Source organism: Hylobates moloch, unplaced genomic scaffold (assembly GCF_009828535.3).
Source record: "Hylobates moloch isolate HMO894 unplaced genomic scaffold, HMol_V3 SCAFFOLD_13, whole genome shotgun sequence".
In the NCBI taxonomy this organism is placed as follows: domain Eukaryota; kingdom Metazoa; phylum Chordata; class Mammalia; order Primates; family Hylobatidae; genus Hylobates; species Hylobates moloch.
Genome location: NW_026652288.1, coordinates 64,279,941 through 64,302,323, shown reverse-complemented (window position 1 = coordinate 64,302,323; position 22,383 = coordinate 64,279,941). Strand labels below are relative to the sequence as shown.

The 22,383-nt window shown below is 40.8% G+C and overlaps 1 protein-coding gene across 9 annotated transcripts in view; it reads right to left on the bottom strand.

Moving 5' to 3' along the window:
- The window catches only part of HPS3 (HPS3 biogenesis of lysosomal organelles complex 2 subunit 1), a 43,295-nt gene extending 21,856 nt beyond the window's left edge, over nt 1-21,439 (bottom strand). For 8 of the 9 annotated variants that reach the window (XR_004251423.2, XR_004251424.2, XR_009209380.1 and 5 more), the window contains exons 1-6: nt 21,134-21,435; nt 10,584-11,078; nt 9,887-10,058; nt 9,699-9,784; nt 5,544-5,736; nt 418-499 (exon numbers count right to left, since the gene is read on the bottom strand). Coding sequence is in view for 4 of the 9 variants with exons in the window: in XM_032173809.3 (XP_032029700.1) it covers nt 418-499; nt 5,544-5,736; nt 9,699-9,784; nt 9,887-10,058; nt 10,584-11,078; nt 21,134-21,350 (1,245 nt within the window). In the remaining 5 variants the exon portion in view is untranslated. Of the gene's footprint in view, nt 1-417; nt 500-5,543; nt 5,737-9,698; nt 9,785-9,886; nt 10,059-10,583; nt 11,079-21,133 lie in introns of all 9 variants that reach the window. The other variant, XM_032173808.2, reaches the window with a different exon arrangement.
- Between the last annotated feature and the right edge of the window lie 944 nt (nt 21,440-22,383).

Here is a 22,383-nt window from a genome sequence, read left to right as displayed (position 1 = left end):
CAGGAGTTCGAGGCTGCAGTGAGCTATGATTGTGCCACTGCCCTCCAGCCTGGGTGACAGCAAGATCCTGCCTTGAAAAAATTAAAAGTTAAAATTAAAAAAAAAAGATAAAATTGTAGCATACTGTAGCTGTGAACTGCTCTCAGTTCAAACTTTTTATATTCTTTACCAAACTTTAAAAACTATGCACTAAATCAATTCGGACTGAAATGTTTGCAAAGCAATCTTAAAAACTGTCAACTAAGCCATGAATCACAAAATCCTCACTATTTTATATCCAAAAGTTCTAATTCAATACGTTAGACAACCTTAAGCTCTTTCGTTCTTGCCTAGCTTAGGTCTGAGAGCAAATCTACGAGTATTCATGTGCTCTTTTGTAATCTTAAGGTTTCACTATCTTCATAAGCCAATTCTTACCTTCAGGGTGGTGTCCATGTACGGGTCCTCCTCACGAGCTGCCGCCGCACTGCACCGCACAGTGAAACACTGCAGGTTGTTACTGAGGAGGAAGACACAGGCTGCTGAGCAAAGTGAGGCCAAGAACCAACATACCCACAGCAGCGAGGGTTTCATAGGCAAACAAGGCAATGGCAGGGGTGGCAGTCAAGTATTTGTCAAACATTGCCAAGTTAAACTGCTTCTCAATATAACAGGAATGCCTCAGAATCCCTGTGGTGTGTTTTTAAAAATATACAACTGGTCCCCATAACACCCCTAGTGAATCGCAATCTCTAGGGGCTGAATCTAGACGTGTATATTTCTACAACACTTCATATGTGACTCTGATGTGCATCCCTAGTTAGGAACCATGGATCTGGGTCAGTATCTTCATTTTACAGACAAATGATGCCCCCAGTACCTGCCCAAGGTACAGATGGGTGTCTATCAAAACCAAGATTAAAACCCATTTCTTAACTGTTGCTCTTCCTCACCCACCGCATGATGAAATCCATCCTGGATTATGCTGGACAACACAGACTATGCAAACTCAAATCCAATGGTCGAATTGAAAATGAGAGACCATCTGAAGGCATCTTCAGAATTACCTAGTCCAGCAGCTTGTTTTAAAGATTGGGGCATGAAAGGTTCATGACTGGTCCACTGCCTCTCTGGAGAGTAGAGCCAATTAGATCCCAGGTGTCCTGACCCCTCACACTCCTCTACCTCTTTCCACAACTCCAGGCTGCTTCTGCATGCAAAAAGGACCTAGGGACTCCACAGTAAGTGCACAACAGATGCCTGGTTGTCATCTGTTGTTGTTATCTAGGTCAACCCTCAAATATTAACATTAAAAACAGTTAATTAACTTAGAAATTGCTACACAATGATGTATATTTCTGTTCCATTATGTGACGGGACAGAAATTGATATTTTTATTCCTTCCTTCTCCCTCCCTTTTTAAAAAAACTAGAAAGTGGGAGAAGTAAAAACGAACTCTTTAAAATAAAAAAAAAGACTAAAGCAAACCTAACAGTAACATTAAATTTAAAAAAATGTCCTCATTAAAAAAGGCATTCTGATATTTTTAGTTAGGAGACTTAGCACAATTTAAGAGGTAGTCAGGCCTCTCTCCATCTGCTGGTGCTTCCACTTCAGCCTCAGCCATCTCTGTCTATCTCTGCAACATTCTAGGAAATGACCTCTGGAGTCCTGATAATAACTAGGACTGTAGCACTACCATTTACAAATCGGAGTAGAGTTAGCAACCTTGGGAAGTAAACAGAGAGAGGGAAGCAAAAAAGCACCTGCAGTGGGACCAGACGGACAGATGAGAATAGCTATGACCACAAAAACAAATGACCTTTAGATTCTAGAGACAAAAAGGCAGGGTTTTGGCCGGGCGTGGTGGCTCAAGCCTGTAATCCCAGCATTTTGGGAGGCCGAGACAGGCAAATCATGAGGTCAGGAGATCGAGACCACCCTGGCTAACACGGTGAAACCCCATCTCTACTAAAAATACAAAAAAAAAAAAAAAATTAGCTGGGTGTGGTGGTGGGCACCTGTAGTCTCAGCTACTCGGGAGGCTGAGGCAGGAGAATGGCATGAACCTGAGAGGCGGGGCTTGCAGTGAGCCAAGATCGTGCCACTGCACTCCAGCCTGGGCGACAGAGTGAGACTCTGTCTCAAAAAAAAAAAAAAAAAAAAAAAAGGCAGGGTTCCCTGACTCCCTCCACCTATAGAAATCCAGTCTATTGACTACTGTTGGAATTCTAAGCAGAAGTGTATACTAGAGAAAGAATAAACTGAAATGTGCTGGCATTGAAAGACATCCAAGATATGCTATGTAAAATAGCAAGTTGCTGAACAGTGGACAGAGCATGATCAATTTCTGTAATAAATAAGGCACAGTAGTACATGTATTGTAAAAGAAAAAAAAAATGGCCAGGCATGGTGGCTCACACCTGTAATCCCAGCACTTTGGGAGGCTGAGGTGGGCGAATTGCCTGAGGTCAGGAGTCCCAGACCAGTCTGGCCAACATGGTGAAACCCCGCCTCTACTAAAAATACAAAAAAATTAGCCGGGCATGGTGGCAGGCACCTGTAACCCCAGCTACTCGGGAGGCTGAGGCAGGGGAATTGCTTGAACCAGGGAGGTGGAGGTTGCAGTGAGCCGAGATCATGCCACTGCACTCCAGCCTGGGCGAAAGAGCGACACTCCGTCTCAAAAAAAAAAAAAAAAAAAAAAAGTCTTGATATGCTTAACTCTGGGAGAATAGGATTTCATGGGGGACTTTCCTACTTACACATTTCTATAAAGTTGGCATTTTACATGACTTTATTTTGTTCTTTGCTTCTTAAAAAATCTCTATTGTTTTCTTTAGGCGTATACCTATCTTCAAGAAACTTTTCAAGACCACCTTATGGGACAAGAGATTTTGAAACATTTATCTGTTGGGTAAAATAAAAAAGATGGGCCAAGTGCAGTAGCTCACATCTGTAATCCCAGCACTTTGGGAGGCCGTGGCGGGTGGATCATCTGAGGTTAGGAGTTGGAGACCAGCTTGGCCAACACGGTGAAACCCCATCTCTACTAAAAATACAAAAAAATTAGTTGGGCATGGCGGCAGGTGCCTATAATCCCAGCGACTTGGGAGGCTGAGGCAGGAGAATTGCTTAAACCTGGGAGGCGGAGGTTGCAGTGAGCTGAGACTGCGCCATTGCACTCCAGCCTGGGAAACAAAAGAGAAACTCCGATTTGATTTGAAAAACAGGAGTGGAGATTCGTATTAAGAATCTGAATTTACATAAAACAACTGCTATTCTAATCTCTAATGGTTTCACAGTCAAGTTAATAATGTCAGTCTCCTTTAGTGCTGATAATAAGAAAAGCTCAAAAATTTCCTATCTGGAGGCAGTCAAAACCCACGCATTACAAATCCATTCAAACCCATAATATAATGCTTTCAGGACTCTACACGCCAAATATGTACATAACTTATAAATAAGAGAGATGGAGCAATAGATTTAGTGGGTCCACTCACTAAATTCTCAGTGTACTTCAAGTATATGCAATCGGATGGGAAAAAGATGGATAGTCTTTTACATCTATATGATGGAACAGAAATTAGTATTTTTATTCCTTCCTTTTCCCTTTTTCCATTGTTTCTGAGATGGTATAGTTTCCTAGATTCTTCTGCATCCTTAAAAATCTTTGTCTTTCTCCTCTTGCTTACTGAGCAAGACCTTCACCAGAGTTTAGTTTTTTAATAACTTTTCACTATCTACACACTCTCACTACTTTAATAATCAGCTCTTTTTTTTGGCGGTAATAAAACTTCTAAGCTTTCCTCTTTACCCTAATCTACAGTTCTATGTGTCCAAAAGCCTACTTAGCATTATCTCTTGATAATCTATAAGCATCTCAAACTCAAATGTCTAAACCAAATATCTCTTTTGCCCCACATTTCACCAGCCTCCATTGTTTCATAAAAGCAGGCAAAACCTTGGTGGGATTTTTCATGCCTCCTACATCCCCATTATCCCATCAGACAAGTCTTTTAACTTTCCCACTGAAGCCTCTCCCATCCATTCTCCCTTCTCCTTTCATTAACACTACCCTGCCTGAATACCACCCCTTAATATCCTTGCCTGAACTCTTCCAATAGCTTATTTATCTACGTTCAATCCATCTTCCACAACAGCCACCATTAATTTTCCTAAAGCAATGTTCTGATCATATTACTTTCTCTGGTTAAAACTTTAAAAAAAAGTCCTTAGTTTAATTTTTAAATCCTTGAGCTCTCTTTCAAGCACTGTTTCACCACCTGTCTACTTTTCAGCTTCTTCATATTTAAAGAACATAACTACACAACACTTTGGACATTGGAAAGAGTAGCTACCTCCACATTGTTCACTTAAGAAACACACTGCCATCGGCAGCATTTCTCCTTAAGCCAGAAATCAGGTGGAGAAGGGAGTACAACCACTAAGAGTGGATATCAGAATCTCCAGATTGGTTCTATGCAGTTTGGAATCTCCAGCACCTGCCAGAGATTGTGATACTACCACTCAGTGTGGGGGGGGATCTCTGTCCTGTGCAATTAATTTTTGGATGTTCCTAAAAACTTGATATGGTTTTTGTTTATAGTCTTCCTTCAATCTATAATGCACATCTCTTTCAATCTTCATCTATCAAAATTCTAGCTAGCTTTCATGCTTCACTTCAAACACAATCAGCTATCCACAACTTCCTCATACAACTTAGCCAGAAGTAATTTCCCTCCTCCCGATGTCAATGGCACTTTCATGAGGTCTTAAGGCATTTTTCACAAATCTCCTAGTGTCTGTGACTCTTGTATGTCTCTCTAACCTTCTCTTCTATTGTTGCTTTAGAAAGTGGTTGGTGTATCTTATTCACAGTTGCATGGTCAGAGGGCACAAGGAAGTGCCCTGAACATAATCTAAACTCAAAAAACAGGAAATAGAACCAAAACCATCATATGCTGTTGAGATTAAAAGGAAATGAAATCAAGCTACTGCTTGTGAACACAGTTTACATTCCAGCATAATAGGGGGAGGCAACTCAACACATCTGCCACCAATTAGCACATGACTTTGGCCAATTCTAACCTCTCTGTAACTACTTCCCTATCTCTGCCAATCAGGGAGAGAATAAGATCATCTCTCTGGCCCCTTCACAGTTCTAAACTATTATAAATAACTCAATTTATACTAGAAAAATATGGTAGCAGTGAGAAAAAAAATTTAGGAAATCTAAAAAGAAACTTAAAGAGACGCCCTGACTGGCTGCATTGACTTTTCATTAAAACTCCCTATGAAAGTCTTCCTTTATGAAGAACCTTATACTTCCTTACAGGGACCCATATCCAGTCAAGGGAAACAAAACAAAGACAAAACCAGAGTCTAAATCTTTGACATTGAAAAGGCAGGTATGGGTCATCAAAAGACGGACTTCAATGACATGTAACTCATGCATTTATAGTACTCTATGCTAGTTCACACAATTCTCACAGATTTAGGCAGTTCCTCAAAAATTTACAAACAAGTGACTCGCAGGCCAGCAAGTGACCCTCTAACAGTACCTTGTAATGACGTGCAAAAATTGTGGCGTGAGTACTGCCTGCTGAGACTTCTCAGGATACTGGTAGACTGACATCAATTCAACAGATTTGACAACCATGTAGAGATAGCCCACATGAGGTAAGGAGAAAAAGCAAAAGAGACTCAGCAATTCTTTTTCCTGCGACCAATTTTTTCCATCAGAAGTAAGAGAACCTGCATGAAAAAAATGAAAGAAATAAAACACCATGAAACCAGTAAATAAAGGGGGAAATAATCATATATTGACTTTGCTATGCAAATTGTATCAGCGGGTAACCAAAGAGTTGCAAAGGGGAAGTTGCTCTTTATAGAAGAATGTTGATAAGAAATAAAAAAGGAGTAACAGGATTAGAATATCAGCATTGTACAACCCCTACTAAATTAACAGATCTAAGTAATGATCATCAATGGCTGTTAACATCACAAAAAGAGTCCACTGGCAGAGCTCAACACTACTTGTGTTTCAAAATAATAACAAGAATAATAAATAATCTGAGCAAGCCTGAGTATAGACCAGCAATGTTGATAGAAATATATGAGCCACATCTGTAATTACTAGATTTCTAGTAATCACATTTTAAAAAGTAAAAACAAGTAAAATTTTAATAATATTGTATTAACCCAACATATCAAAAATATTACCATTTCGAGAAGCAATAAACACAGAAATTAATATTATATACATTTTTGTACTTAGTCTTCAAAATCTAGTGTGTATTTTATACTTATGCCATATCTCAATTCAGACTAGTCATATTTCAAGTGCTTAATAGCAGCATGTGACTAATGGCTACCATACTAAACAGCATAGATTTCCGTCTACCAACTCACATGGAAATACAGTGGACAGAGAAACATGTTAAATGACACATAAGGATTCAATTAGCAAAATTCAGATTGTTGGAAATTTTACAGTAGAGTCTAATTTCTTGTTAAATAAGATGCAAAGAGAAAGGAGGGAAAGCCTAGATATTAAAAGAGCCTTAAAAGACATAGCAATCAATTGCAATGTATGAACTTTATTTGGAATATGATTCAAACAAATGAATTATAGAAGTTTTTTAGTCAATTAGAGAAATGTGAACACTTACTGGATATCTGGTGGTATCAACAAAATTTTTTTTATTTTTATTTTTTGAGAGGGAGTCTCACTCTGTCACCCAGGCTGGAGTGCAGTGGCGCGATCTCGGCTCACTGCAACCTCCACCTCCCAGGTTCAAATGATTCTCCTGCCTCAGCCTCCCAAGTAGCTGGGACTACAGGAGCCCGCCACCATGCCCGGCTAATTTTTTTTTTTTTTTTTTTAGTAGAGATGGTGTTTCACCATATTGGCCAGGCTGGTCTCGAACTCCCAACCTTGTGATCCACCCACCTCAGCCTCCCAAAGTGCTGGGATTACAGGCGTGAGCCACTGCACCCAGCAACAAATTTTTTATAATGTGAAATAGCATTTTGGGTTTAAGTAAAAGAATCCTTTTAGAGACATATGTTGAAATATTTATGAATGAAATGGTATGAACTCTGGGATGTGCATCAAAATAATGTAGCATGGAGCAACACTGTTGAAGCTGTTTGATGGGTACATGGGGGTTCACTGCACTATTTTCTATCTACACGTGGCTGTAATTTTTCATAACCAAAGCTGTTTAACAAGTACCCTGACTGACACCATTGAAGGACACCAATTAATAGCAGAAGTCCAATTCTGTACTCTCCATATTTGGCTGAAAGCCAACTGTCCAGTTTTTTTCTCCCTATTCTTTTTTTACACACATCTGTGCTCTGGCCAAAGAGAACTTCTCACGAATCTCCAAATACACATAATTTTACACCTCATATAATGCTGGTTCTCGTTATGTAATATCTTACCAAAATCTCTATCATCCATTAGGGCCCAGCTCAAATACATACCACCCATCCATTCGTCTATTCAGTCAGTATTCATCAGGTACCTACTAAGTGCTGCTGTTCCAGATTCTAGGGATACAACAGTGTTCAAGACAATGTAACTGCGTTCACAAAGCCTTCACTCTAGTGATGGGGATTGGGATGGACAGAAAACAAGTAAACTCCAGTGTGAGTGGGGAAGGGATATTTTAAATTGAGAGGTCAGAGAAGTCCTCCGTGATGAGGTTACACTTCAGCTGCGAACTGAATGACTTAAATGCACCAGTCACACAAGGCTGAGAGGAGTACACTCTATGCACAAGAAGAGCAAATAATAGGTCTCAGATAAGCGTGCATGTGGCGTCTCTAAGGAAGAGGGAAAGGCCACAATGGATGAAGAATAGTAAGCAGGGTGAGAGTGGGACAAGATGGGCTCAGAGTTAAGGTCATATACGCCACGGAATGGATTTGGAGTTTTTATTCCAAGTGCCATGGGAAGCTCACTGGATCTTTAGCTGACCCTCTAATATGGCTATTGGCCCTGTCTGGTCTCCAGCCCCGTCTCACTGCCGCCGCCTTAGTTCTGCTTCTCTCAGTTTCTCAAATGTGATCCTCCCTCTGCCACAGAGCCTTTGCTGCTGCTTCTGCCTGGAAGGCTCTCTTCCCCTCCCCTGCACCAACCCAACCCTATTCCCGAGTGAGTCCAATTAGCCCTTCAGATCCTCTTTCTCAGGAAGCCTTCCCTGACCTCAAGATGAGGTCAGGGTCTTTTGTTATAGGCTCTCACAGGGAGGTTTACCACAGATCACTCATTTCAGGGTACAACTGTGAATCTGCCGTTATTCAAATGTCTCCCATCCCCCACTAGACAATTAGCTCCGTAAGAGCAAGCACTTCACTCACTGTTAGTTCCCTAGTATTCAGCACAATGCTCAACATAGTAGGTACTCAATAAATACTTACTAAAAGAAAGAAAAAATAAATGAAGGTTAGAAAGACTTTTAATAGGAATAATATTTGTATCTCTCTCTAGATAACATCTAAAGATGTTAATCAGGCCAGAACTGAGTGCAGGGCCTATTAGTGATTCTCAATCATGATGCCCATTAGACTCTTGGGGAGCTTTTAAAAAATACTAATGTCCAGGCCCTTTAACTGATATCCTGCATGTAGAGCCTGAGCATCAATATCTTAAAAAGCATTCAGGTAAGCTCATTGTGTGGCAGGGTTGAAAACCACTGCTCTAAATTATTTTCCATTCAGTCCACATTTTTACACCTAATTCACAAGCCAATCATAAGAAGCTTTGCCAAATACCTAGCTAGAACCCAGACATACCTTGGCTCTAACAGGTCTCCAATTTCCTTTTTGGGCCTAGAGGCCATTTCAAAAAGAGAAATGAGTTCAGTCTGTCATGCCTTCTCCGTGGCTTCTCCTAGCAGGTATGACTTCCCTTTCTAGTACTCACAAGTATTTGCTAAGGATTTTGGGCCAGGCGCGGTGGCTCACACCTGTAATCCCAGCACTTTGGGAGGCCAAGGCAGGCGGATCACCTGAGGCCGGGAGTTCGAGACCAGCCTGACCAACATGGAGAAACCCCATCTCTACTAAAAATACAAAATTAGCCGGGCGTGGTGGGGCATGCCTGTAATCCCAGCCACTCGGGAGGCTAAGGCAGGAGAATCACTTGAACCCAGGAGGCAGAGGTTGCAGTGAGCCAAGATCATACCATTGCACTCCAGCCTGGACAACAAGAGCAAAACTCTGTCTCAAGAAAAAAAATAAAAAATAATAATAATAATAAAATAAAGGTCTGGCGCGGTGGCTCACGCCTGTAATCCTAGCACTTTGGGAGGCCGAGACCAGCAGATCACAAGGTCAGGAGATCGAGACCATCCTGCCCAACATGGTGAAACCCCGTCTCTGCTAAAAATACAAAAAAATTTAGCCGGGCGTGGTGGCGGGCGCCTGTAGTCCCAGCTACTGGGGAGGCTGAGGCAGAAGAATCACTTGAACCCAGGAAGCGGAGGTTGCAGTGAGCCGAGATCGTGCCACTGCATTCCAGACTGGCAATGAAGCGAGACCCCATCTCAAAAAAAGAAAAAAAGAACTTTGTTAAAGGGCCACAAGGAGACTCCAGTGCAAGAACCAAAAGACCCAACCTATTACCCACACGGATCTTCACTTCTAGCCCAGACAGAGCATTTTCACCTTGCTGCACTGTCACACTCCTGCACTGTCATACTTACCACTCTGGTAAATGGGCAGCAACTGGAGGGAATGTAGCTTGATGTCATCCGACAAGACATAGGATGAAATATCAGGAGCAAAACGTCTGTGGGTTTAAAAAGACAGAGAAAGGGAAAAATATAACTTCCATGTACTTTAAGCAGGCATATATACATAAAATGCTGGTAAATAAAAAGCACTATAATACCTATAGAGCAGGTGCTGAAAGTGGGAATATTTTCTTTTTTCATCAGCTAATCCCGTAGACTCCAGTGTAACAGATAATCCAGACTGTTCACTTTTTTCACCAAGAAGTTCCAGGGGCTTCTGGCAGATAACAAAATCATCTGACTCAAGCTGTGAAATTTCATTACTGATGCCTTAAAAAAATAAAATGTAACAGTCCTGCTTGAATGAAAATTAGATTTTACAACATCCTCTCACCAATTAAATAGACATATAGTAATTTTATTTATTTATAATATGCACACATTTACAAGGCACTATGGTTGTGAAAAGACTTAGCGCTTGCTCATTTAATCTCCACAACAACTGATAAAGTACAACAGAGTAGGTATTATCATCCCCATTTTACACACGAGGATACTGAAACTCAGAGATGGTATTATTAACCCAAGGTCATTCAACTAGTAACCATGAGGACTAGGACTAGAAGCCCCTCATCTAGCAGTGGCTGTTCCATTACTTCTACTGATAAATATATTCACATGCTACAGAATAAGATATGGACAGCCAGATCATAAACCCAAATCCCATGAAATAGGAATAACTAAATCTATAAATAACATGGCCAGGCATCATATATACCACGGACCTTCAAACTGCCAAAGGTGAAGGTTTTCTATATTCCTAAAACAAGAAAGCAAGTCAAATTCATTATTTACCTTCTTCTGTCCGTCTCATTTGATTGTTGGTCTTATGTGGATGGTGGTGAACTCTCTCTCCATTTTTAGGGCCTGACTCCAGTTTTAGGATTAAGACTTCTAAGTCTGACATGACAGCAACATATCCAACACAAAAAGAAATCTCAACAGGAGTGATATTACCTATGTGTATAATTAAAGAACGTTCAAAGTCCAATAGTGAGAATTCCTCATTAATGATCTGGTACTTCAAACTAAATAAGACTAATTTATTTGTGCAGCCAACGAGAAGGTCTCCTTTCACAGGGCAACAGGAAATGCACAAGGGGGCCTCCGAAAGCGGCATTTCGATAATGTACATCTGGTCTCTGAAGGCTTTGCTGAAGGGTCCCTCCACATTATGCCCAATCATTCGGATACACACACGAGAGTTTTCAGTCCTTTTATTTCTCCAGTTCACATAAGCACGTAGAAATGTAGCTTTGTTTTTCTCTTCAATTGCTACCAAATAATCTCCTGAGAAGGAATGAAGATTATACTGAGAATTTGTAATTAGAAATACAACCACCTCCCTTGCTGACGTGAGTACTATTAATGAATTCTAACACAAATGGTCGAATTAAAGACTGAATAGGATAAAACCCTAAGTAACAAAATCTTAGGTGTATTTTTAACTGACATTAGGCTTTGAGGTTCTGAAATGCAATCTCTCACATCTGAGTGTCTTAAGACAACCTATTAATTGTCCACGTAACATACAGAAAGTTCATATAAGGAATAAAATGTAAAATTAAGTGTTTACTGTAGCTCTAAATCTGCAGTTCTAACAAAGCGCTACTGACACAGAATTCACTACTAGGGTGACACCAAAATTAGGTATACATTAAGGAATTCTCGGATTAGCAGAACTTACACTTCAAACCCTCTCCTTCCCACAAGTCACAAGTCTGAGAAACAGGATAAAGTTGTAAATAGCAAAGAAAATACAAATCCAAGTTAATTTTCTCTAAATTGTTGATTGTATAAGTTTTAACTTATAAACATATATTGGTTGTGGGAAGTCAAAATGGTAAAGTGGTAAAGAGATGCAAAATGAAAAGCATAATGATCTCCCCCTTGAGGACCCAGTGTTAACACACAGCCTGGTATGTGCCTTTCAACACCTTTCTCTCATATAAACAGAGATCACAGAGCAGTATTTTGTCTTTTTTAAAAACAAACAAAAACTAAAATGTAATCATATTAAATATATTTAACAATCTGCAACTTTTAAAAATTATTAATAAATCTCTCCCTCCAGGCTGATACATGGATATCTAACATACTTTTCAATATGTTCAACATCCCATATGTACATACATATGCATAATTTATTCAATAATTCCCTTACTGATAAGCATTCAAATATATTTCCAGGGTTTTTTGCCACTATGCTTCATAGTAATACACAGGCTTATATCTATATACTTATTTACTGGGGGATTTATTTTAACGGTACAGATTCCCAAAAGTGAGATATGTTGGGCCAAAGGACATGAGCATTTTAAATTTCAATATTGCCCAATTACTATCAATTAGATAATAGAAATTCATGTTACCAGCAACACTGCTTAAACACACCTGTTTCCCCACGGCCTCACTAGCACTGACTCTACACAATGAGAGAAACATGGACTCTCATGGCTATTATAATTTACATTTCCTATACCTTTTTATAAAGCTGGACATCTTTTCCTATGTTTATCAGCCATGTATAGTTTCTCTTCCGCATGATGTCCAATTTTTATTAAGTTGTTCATCTGTTTTTCTTATCATGACACTGTAGCTCTCTACTTAAAAGGGATATAAACCTTTTGTCATCAATAGTAAATGGTTTTAGAGTCTATTTTCTGATTTTGACTTTGCTGATGGCATCTTTTACCATACCCTTTTTATTTAGAGTATACTATATGTATCTTTTCCTTCTTGCCTTCTGAGTTCCCATCCATGTCCTCCAAATTACATAAATATGCTCCTATATTTTCTTCTACTTTAGTGGAGGTTTAGAAAATATACACTTTTAATCTTTAGAATTTTGTGGGTAAAGGAGATAAGTCAGAGGATCTAATTTCACTTCTTCCGAATGTAGACTCTATTATATTAACACTATTAAGCAAATTGGCCCTTTTCCAATGAATTGAAATTGAAATGCTGCCATTACATTGACTTCCCATGTACTTATGAGGCAAGCAAGCAGGTGCTGCCCCTTTCTGCAGACATTCACTGGGCTGACCAGGCTCCCTCCTCTAAAATGATCCTGCTTTCTACAGGTAGCAAGCTTTCTCCTGATGATGGTTCTTTTTATGCCACAGAGATGGAGCCTGAACCTGTTCTTTCCTTGGAGATTGTAGAATGTCTAAAGAGATCCTGCAGGTGTCCTAAGTTTGTTCACTTTTCCAGGGAAGCAGTTTGGACAGAGTTGGGATGAAGTTGAGGCCTCCATCTTCCTAAAATTCCCCCAGTAAATAAATTTTTTATTGTAGTAAAATACACACAACATAAAATGTACATTTTCACCATTCTTAAGTCTACAGATCAGTGGCACTGGTATCTTCTCATTGCTGTGCAACCATCACTACCATCCATCTCTATAACTTTTTCATCTACTAAAAAACTCTGCACTGATTAAACAATAATTCCCTATTCCTCCCTCTCCCCAGGGCAAGACCACCATTATACTATCTCTATGAATTTGACTACTCTAGGTACCTCGTGTAAGTTGAACCACATAGTATTTTTCCTTTTGTATTGGGCTTGCATAACTTAGCATAACTTCTCCAAGATTCATCCAGGTTGTGGCATGCATCAGAATTTCATTAAGGTCAAATAATACTCTATTGTATGTTCATACAATGTATTTTATTTACTCATTTACCTGTCAATGGATCCTTGGACTGTTTCCACCTTTTGGCTCTTGTGAATAATTTTGCTACAAACATTGGTATGCATGTATCCATTCAAGTCTTTGCTTTCAATTATTTTGGATATACACCCAGAAGTGGAATTGCTGGATCATATGGTAATTCTATGTTTAATGTTTTGAGAAACTGCCATATTGTTTTCCACATAGGCTGTGTAATTTTACATTCCTACTAGCAACGTATAAGGGTTCCAATTTCTCCACATTCTCCCCAACATATGTTAATTTCTGTTTTTTTAATAACAGGCATCCTAATGGGTGTGAGGTGCTATCTCACTGTGGTTTGGATTTGCATTTCCCTAATTATCAGTGATGTTGAGCATCTTTTCATACGTTTTTTGCCATTCATGTATTTTCTTCTTTGGAGAAATGTCTATTCAAGTCCTTAGCCCATTTTTTAATAAAGTTTTTTTGGTTGTGGTTGAGTTGTAAGAGTTCTTTGTTATATCTATTCTAGATGTTAATCCCTTATGAGATAGATGATTTGGAAATATTTTCTCCCATTCCATGTTGTCTTTTCATCTGTTGATGAGTCTTTGGATACACAACAGTCATTAATTTTGATAAAGTCCAGTTTATCTATTTTTCTTCTGTTGCCTATACTTTTGGTATCATATTCAAGTTAGTAAATAAATTTTAAAACTAAGAATATTTAATTACAATAAACCTTTTTATTCATATACCTATAAATACATGCCCATTTCATCTATAAAATTCATATATTAACTAATGTTTATAGTTGCAAATTGTAGATAGTGTCCATGTTGTGTTGTGTGTTTTCAGATTAATGACCTGGTCTTTAAATGATGATCCAGCACTTGCTAAATGTGCCTACCTGACAATCCTTATGATCAGAGCTTTAGAGTTCCTTCAATTAATTCTCACAACAGCCCTTCAAGATATAAATCTCCCTCCTCATTTTATACATCAGGAATCTGAAGCACAGACAAGCAAAGTAACTTGCCCAAGGCAACACAATGAACAAATTACGAAACTGGGACTCAAACCTAGATCTGGTTAGCTCAAAAGTTTACGTTCTTTGCCTACTAATGCTGTTTCCCCAACTGACAGAAGGGAAATACAAGTCTACAGGAGTCTGTGGAGGCTATAACCCTTTACAAGAGAAGGGAACTAAACTTTTTAAGCATTATGTGTGCAGTGCCTCATTTTACCTTTTTAAAATTTAAGTATCTTGCTCTGTTGCCCAAGTTGTCTTGGCTCACTGTAACCTCCATCTCCCGAACTCAAGTGATCCTTCCACCTCAGCCTCCCAAGTAGCTGGAACTACAGGTGTGAGCCACCATACTTGGCTAATTTGTGTGTGTGTGTGTGTGTATATATGTATATGTATATATATATAAAATATATATAATGTGTGTGTGTGTGTATACACACACACACACACACATGTAGAAACAGGGTTTCACTATGTAGCCCAGGCTCAGCTTCTGTCTTTATTAAGTACATTGAAAAATCATTCTCATTTTTACTCTTGAGCTTACAGTTACTGATTTTTAAGAATAAGTAAACTTTCCCTTTTATGTAGCAAGATCACAAACATGGCTAACGGTAATACCAGATTAAAGGTTGTACTCCTATGACAAGATTGAATCACAAGGCAGAAATAATTTATAAGGCATCTAAATACGTTTTATGACTTCAGGAAAACAGAGAAAGTAGGGCTTGTGGGAGGGGTAGATGGGCTGGGGCTGATTTAGTACACTTGTGCTAATGGCCAGGCAATTACAGCCTTGTGGTTTGCGTCCTCCATGCCCCACCTACCCTAGACACCCCATAAACAAATGTCTACCACCAAAGGTCCCCCCACAGCACTTGACCCTGGCCACCAGGTCTTTCTCTTTCAGGAGTGGGGAGTTCTCAGATCTCCCCTCTTCTTTGCTTTACACACTGTATTAGTCCATTTTCACATTATTGCTATAAGCAAATACTTGAGACTGGGTAATAAAGAAAAAAGGTTTAATTGACTCACAGTTCCGCATGGCTGGGGGGACCTCAGAAAACTTATAATCGTGGTGGAAGGCACCTCTTCACAGGGCGGCAGGACAGAAAATAAGTGTGAGTAGGGGAAATGCCAGACACTTAAAAACCATCAGATCTCATGAGAACTCCCTATCATGAGAACAGCATAGGGGAAACTGCCCCCATGATCCAATTACCTCCACCTGGTCCAGCCCTTGACACGTGGGGGTTATGGGGATTACAATTCAAGATGAGATTTTAGGGGAGGACACAGCCAAACCGTATCCCACACAAAGCCTAAATTTATTTCCCTTACTGATGACGATGTCAGAGGCCCCCATCCTTCAAAATTTCGACCTACTTTCTCCCTAATACCCCCAAATGTTATTTTAAAAACTTTCAGCTCATTTGAGATTTTTTTTAACCCGAAAATGTTTTCTGCTTGAGTAGATACCTGAAAAGCTTTTTTTAGTAAATATAGATGGCTGAAGTAAGATTCTTTCCATTTTTGATGAGGAGACTTGCTACAGAGGAGGACAATGGGCATTGGGCTGGAATCCTTATGTCCCAGTTACTGTGAATGGAAGGAAGGGGCCAAAAGGGAAAAGCTGTGAAGTGGAAAACAAGTTATCTGGATATCATCATAGCCAGAGTCAGCCCTATTTATGTTCATTTATGGGTGGATTAATAGGAGCTGTACCCAGGGGTTGAAGTTCAAGCTGTGGACTGAAACTTACCCTTGAGCTACGTGACCCGTGACGCTAATTCCATCCCACATGACTCTTGAACCTGCTTTAAGGCAGCCAACTGAATTATAAAAACATCTTTATTCTTCAAGGCCTCGTTAATGAGGTTACAATGCTACTCATGGCCTCCTGCAGCCAGTACTGCTCTAGGTCAGTGGTTCTCAATCCTGATTAAATATATGACTCACCCCAATGCTGGCCTCACTCCAGGGAAACTACTACTGTATCTCTGAGGGTTTGGCCCAGGCATAGAGATTTTTAAAAACTCCCCAAGTGATTCGTATGCATAGGTAGTGGCCATCCAAAGATCCGACGGGTAAGAAAGCTAGACATTTACATGATACCTGCCTCTCCAAATTCTAAAATAAACATCCACTTGGAAGAATGAAGTAAATCATGTAAACATATTATCTGTCTGTGTGTATGCCTGTCTGTCCCTGTCTTTCTTTCTCTCTCTCACACACACACATATAAAAGTTGAAAGTGGTGAGTTTGTTACTCAATAGAACTCTTGAAAGTGAGAACTCTTATGCCTTAAAAGGAGTGAGGTAGAGAAAACTACCAATACTGTAACAGGTATGACCATTAAAGACAGATTTTATAAGAAACATCAAAATTGGAATATTCCTGCTTAAAGAGAACTTAAAGAGTTAATGAGAGGTTTTCAAACAGGTCCGTGGCCCAGTGCAGGCCCCCGCTGATGTTGTCATTAGGCAAAATCAAAAACAAAAACAAAAAACCAATGACAGCAGAGTAAGTTGCTCACAAAACTAAATATATCCAATGTTTGATGCTAAGTGTTTTTTCTTTTATAAATAATGACAGTAAATAGTAAGGCTTTTCATTTAAAAAAAAAAAAAAAAAAACACAGGCATATCCCAGAGATATTGGAGGATTACTTCCAGACCATTGCAATAAAGCAAATAATGCAATAAAAAGAGTCACATAAATTTTTTGGTTTCTCAGTGCATAAAAAAGTTGTTTGTACTAGATTACAGTCTATTAGGTGTGAAATTGCATTATACCTTAAAAAAAAAAAATCAATATACATACCTTAACTAAAAATACTTTATTGCTAAAAAAATGCTAACGATCACCCTAGCTTTTAACAAGACATCTTTTTGCTGGTGAAGGGTCTTGCCCCGATGCTGATGGCTGCTGACTGATCAGGGTGGTGGTCACTGGAGGCTGGGGTGGCTGTGGCAAGTCCTTAAAATAAGACAACAATGGGCCAGGCGCAGTGGCTCACACCTGTAATGCCAGCACTTTGGGAGGCCAAGACGGGTGGATCACCTGAGGTTGGGAGTTTGAGACCAGCCTGACCAACCGTGGAGAAACCCCATCTCTACTAAAAATACAAAATTCGCCACGCATGGTGGCGCATGCCTGTAATCCAGCTACTCAGGAGGCTGAGGCTGGGAATTGCTTAAACCCGGGAGGTGGAGGTTGTGGTGAGCTGAGATCACGCCACTGCACTCCAGCCTGGGCAACAAGAGCAAAGCTCTGTCTCAAAAAATAAAAAAAAAAATTAAAAAAAACAACAATTAGGTTTGCTCCATTGACTCTTCCTTTCACAAAAGATTTCTCTGGAGCATGCAATGCTATTTGATAGCATTTTACCCACAGCAGAACATCAAAATTGGAGTCAATCTTTTCAAACCTTGTCATTGCTTTATCAACTAAGTTTATGAAATATTCTAAATCCTTCGTTGTCATTTCAACAATGTTCACAGCATCTTCAATAGAAACAGATTCCGCTCAAGAAACCACTTTCTTTGCTCATCCATGAGAAGCAACTCCTTATCCATTCAAGTTTGATCATAAGATTGCAGGAATTCCAACACATCTTCAGGCTCCACTTCTAATTCTAGCTTTCTTGCTATTTCCACTGCATCTACCGTTATTTCATCCACCTAAGTCTTGAACCCCTCAAAGTCATCCATGAGGGTGGAATCGACTACTTCCAAACTCCTGTTAATGTTGGTATTTGATCTCCTTCCATGAACCCTGAATGTTTTTAATGGCATCTAGAAAGGGTGAATTCTTTCCAGATGATTTTCAATTTATTTTGCCCAGATCCATCAGAAGAATCACTCACTACCTGTGGCAGTTATAGCCTTACCAAATGTATTTCTTTAATAATGAGACTTGAAAATCAAAATTACTACTTGATCCATGGGCTGCAGAATGGATGCTGTGTTAGCAGGCATAAAAACAACATCAATTTCCTTCTGCATCTCCATCAGAGGTCTTGAGGGACTAGGTGCATTGTCAATGTGCAGTAATCTTTTGAAAAGAATATTGTTTTCTGAGCAGTAGATCAAAACAGTGGGCTTAAAATATTCAGTAAACAATGCTGTAACAGCTGTGCTGTCACCCAGGCTTTTCTCATTTCTAAAGCACCAGCAGAGTAGATTTAGCATAATTTTTTAAAGGGCCCTATGATTTTCAGAATGGTAAATGAGAACTGACCTCAATTTAGTCACCAGCTGCATCACTCCCTAACAAGAGTCAGCCTGTTCTTTGAAGCCAGGCATTATCTTCTCCTCTCTAGCCAAGAAAGTCCTAGATGGCATCTTCTTCCAATTTAAGACTGTTTTGTCCACACTGAAAATCTGTTGTTTAGCACAGCTGCCTCCATAAACTCATCTTAGCTAGATTTTCTGGACTTCTGGATAACTTGCTGCAGATTCTACATCATCACTTGCTGCTTCACTTCGTACTTTTATATTATGGAGACAGCTTCTTCCCTTAAACCTCATAAGCTGAACTCTGCTAGCTTTAAACTTTTCTTCTGCTGCTTCCTCACCTCTCTCAGCCTTCACAGAATTGAACAGAGGGCCTTGCTCTGTATTAAGCCCAGGCTTAAGGGAGTATTTTGGCTGGCTTGATCTTCTACCTAGAGCAAGTTTTTTTCCCTATCAGCAATAAGGCTTTCTAATCATTTGTGTTCACTGGAGTAACACTTTCAACAACTTTTCCTTTGCAGTCACAACTTGGCTAAGTGTTTGGTGCAAGAGGCCTACCGTGCAGCCTACCTCTGCTTCTGACATGCCTGCCTTCCTCACTAAGCTTAATCATTTCTAGCTTTTGATTTAAAGTGAGAGACAGCCAAGTGTCACTTGAACACTTAGAAGACATTGTAGGGTTATTAATTGGCCTGATTTCAATATTGTTGTGTCTCAGGGAGTAGGGCAGCCCGAGGAGGCAGAGACGATCAGAGCAGTAATCAGAACACACACAACACATATCAATTAAGATCACAATCTCATATGGGCACAGTTCATGGCACCCCAAAACTATTACAACAGTAACATCAAAGATCGCTGATCACCATAACGGATATAATAATTATGATAAAGTTTGAAATATTGCCAAGAATTATCAAAATGTGACTCAAGAGACATGTAGCAAGCACATGCAATGTGAAAAATGGAACTGGTAGATTTACTCCACACAGGGTTGCTACAAACTTTCAATTGGGGGAAAAACAAGCAGTATCTGCAAAGTACAACAAAGTGAAATGCAAAAAAAACAAGATAGGCCTGTATATGTCTTTACTTGACAAAATAAGCAGTCAGATACTATGTATGGTAACCCCACAGTTTTTAATTGAGCCACAGAATCCCAGTGTCTGGATATCACTGATCTATTAATTCAACTTTTTTTTTTTTTTTTTTTTTTAACATAAACTCAGACCCCAAGGTTTCTATAAACTCACACCGAACCAGTTGCGGGGTAGGGATTAGAGAGAGATCTCCAATCTTCCAGGTTCAAGTTCTTCACTTCATTAATGCCATAGCCACCAGCTCTTGCACCGTAAATACTGAACTTTACACCCATCTTGTAAAGTATGAATCGAAGGTAAGTGTATTAAAGGAATTCTATGGTAAATTCTTCTGTAATCTAATTTTAAATTTTAAATGTTGGATTTTTCTAAAACAGGATTCACCCACACAGTATTTCCTTGGTATTGCTTCACATTTCTGGTGGGAAAGAGTAACGGCTGCTCTTACAACTGTTTTGTTTCTGTTTGTTTTGAGACGGAGTCTCGCTCTGTCACCTAGACTAGAGTGCAATGGGGCAATCTCCGCTCACTGCAACCTCCGCCTCCCCGGTTCAAGCGATCCTCCTGCCTCAGCCTCCCAAGTAGCTGAGACTACAGGCGCCCACCACCACGTCCGGCTAATTTTTGTATTTTCAGTAGAGACGGGGTTTCACTAAATTGAACAGGCTGGTCTCGAACTCCTGACCTCGTGATCCACCCGCCTTGGCCTCCCAAAGTGTTGGGATTACAGGCATGAGCCACTGCGCCCGGCCACAACTGTTTAAGAGAAGAGAGGGGGGCAGTCTAAGACTTGAGTTCTACTTACACACATTTAAAAATCAACACATAATGTGAGCTTTCAAAAAACGACCGGAAGTGGATGGAGGTACAGATGTGAAAGAACTGCCAAGAGCTGGAATAATTGTTAAAGCTGGGAGTACTTGGAGGTTCCAGTATACAGTACTAGTCTCCTTATTCCTACTTGTTTTTTCAGTAAGTCTTTGAAATCTGGGGCACTAAAGAGTTTTTTGTTGTTTGCTTAAGTATCCGAGATGAGTGGAATCCAGCCACAGGCCTTTCTGCGGAAAACCAAGACGAAGAGGAGATGTCAGCGTCTCCGCCCCGACAGAAGCAAGCTCATACCTATGCTTGCCGCGACAACCGCATAGCTCAATGCGACTTCAAGCCATCAGCGGCCAGACCCAGGGAGACCATCCGGCAAATTCCGGAAAGCAAGAAGTCCCATCCCCAGCTAGAGCTGCAGCCCAGACGCTCGGTCCGCTAGCTAGGAGGCCTCACGCTGGGCCCCAGGCGGCCCCTGGCTCTCCCGATTACTCACCCGCCTCGCTGTAGGCCAGGCGCAACACCCGGCCCAGCGTGGAGAAGGCGCACCGCGGCTGGCATAGCTCCTGGCCGGCCACCGCGAACGCCTCCACCTTGCAGCCCGCCGCCACGAAAAGCGCGTCACGCCCCCCGCCGCAGAACCTCTCCGGCTCCAGCTTGCACGGCACCACCTGCTGCGACCCGAACGGGTGCAGGTTGTACAGCTGCACCATCCCGACGTCCAGCTGCGGGATGGCCCAGCCTGCCCGCCCCGCAGGGCGCCCGAAGACCCCGCGCCGACCGCGAAGGTAGGACCACTTCCGCGAGCGAGCCAGGGACGCCGGGTCACGTGAACGCCAGCCGGCCCCGCCCGCGGCTCCGCTACTTAAAGAGGACGCCGCAGAGCGTGGCAGGCGCCGGCAAAGCGGTGACGCCAGACCGGCCGGCCTGCGCTCTCGCGCTGCAGTGCTTTCGGTCCCTGCGCCTCCCACTCCGCCGCCCAGAGCTTGCCACCGCCCTAAGCTCAGTGGCTGGTGGGTGCGGGGACCGCTGGGTCCCTGCCTTTCGTCTTTTACTGCTTCGGGCCAGGCGGGATGTTTTGGCTCTTGAGTACCTTCTGACGATTCATCGTCTATCTTGTAACATTTTGTACTTACTTTGAGGAGCGTTATTCATGTCTCTTCAGTAGCCCCTGAGCTTCTGGAGGATGGGGTTGCAAAAACTGAAATGGGGTGCAACTCGGGGCTAAACACTCTGAAGAGTTGCTTTAAAATAATGGAAATTCTAGAATAGTTTAGCGGGAAAGAGCAACGCCTTGAACGTGCTTGGCAAAAAGATATTGAATGAAAGAATCCATGGACTTCATCTTGTAGGCATTTGACAAAAGACTAGTTTGAACCCCAGAGGATAGAAGAACTAGGAGGGAAATCTCCTGCCTTTCTGTTCAGTGCTCCTAAAACTATGCAGTAAATGATCTATTCCTGACATCTCAACGTTAAGTTTACGATCGCAACGCTTTCCCTTTTTTAAAAAAATCAGATTTAGATAAAACAAGTAGTATAACTTTGTCCAGTTCACCTAGAAAATATATGTGTTAGCATGGATTGAGGGATGCTGTTTTATTTAGGCACACAGGGACATAAATGAAAGTGCAAAATTTTCTTCAGTCAGTTTCCAGTTCAGAATTTGTAAATTAGATGCAATTGGATTGAAGTTAAACTTGCCTCCCTTTCCTAGACCCTTCAGATGAATACAGTACCTCTAAGT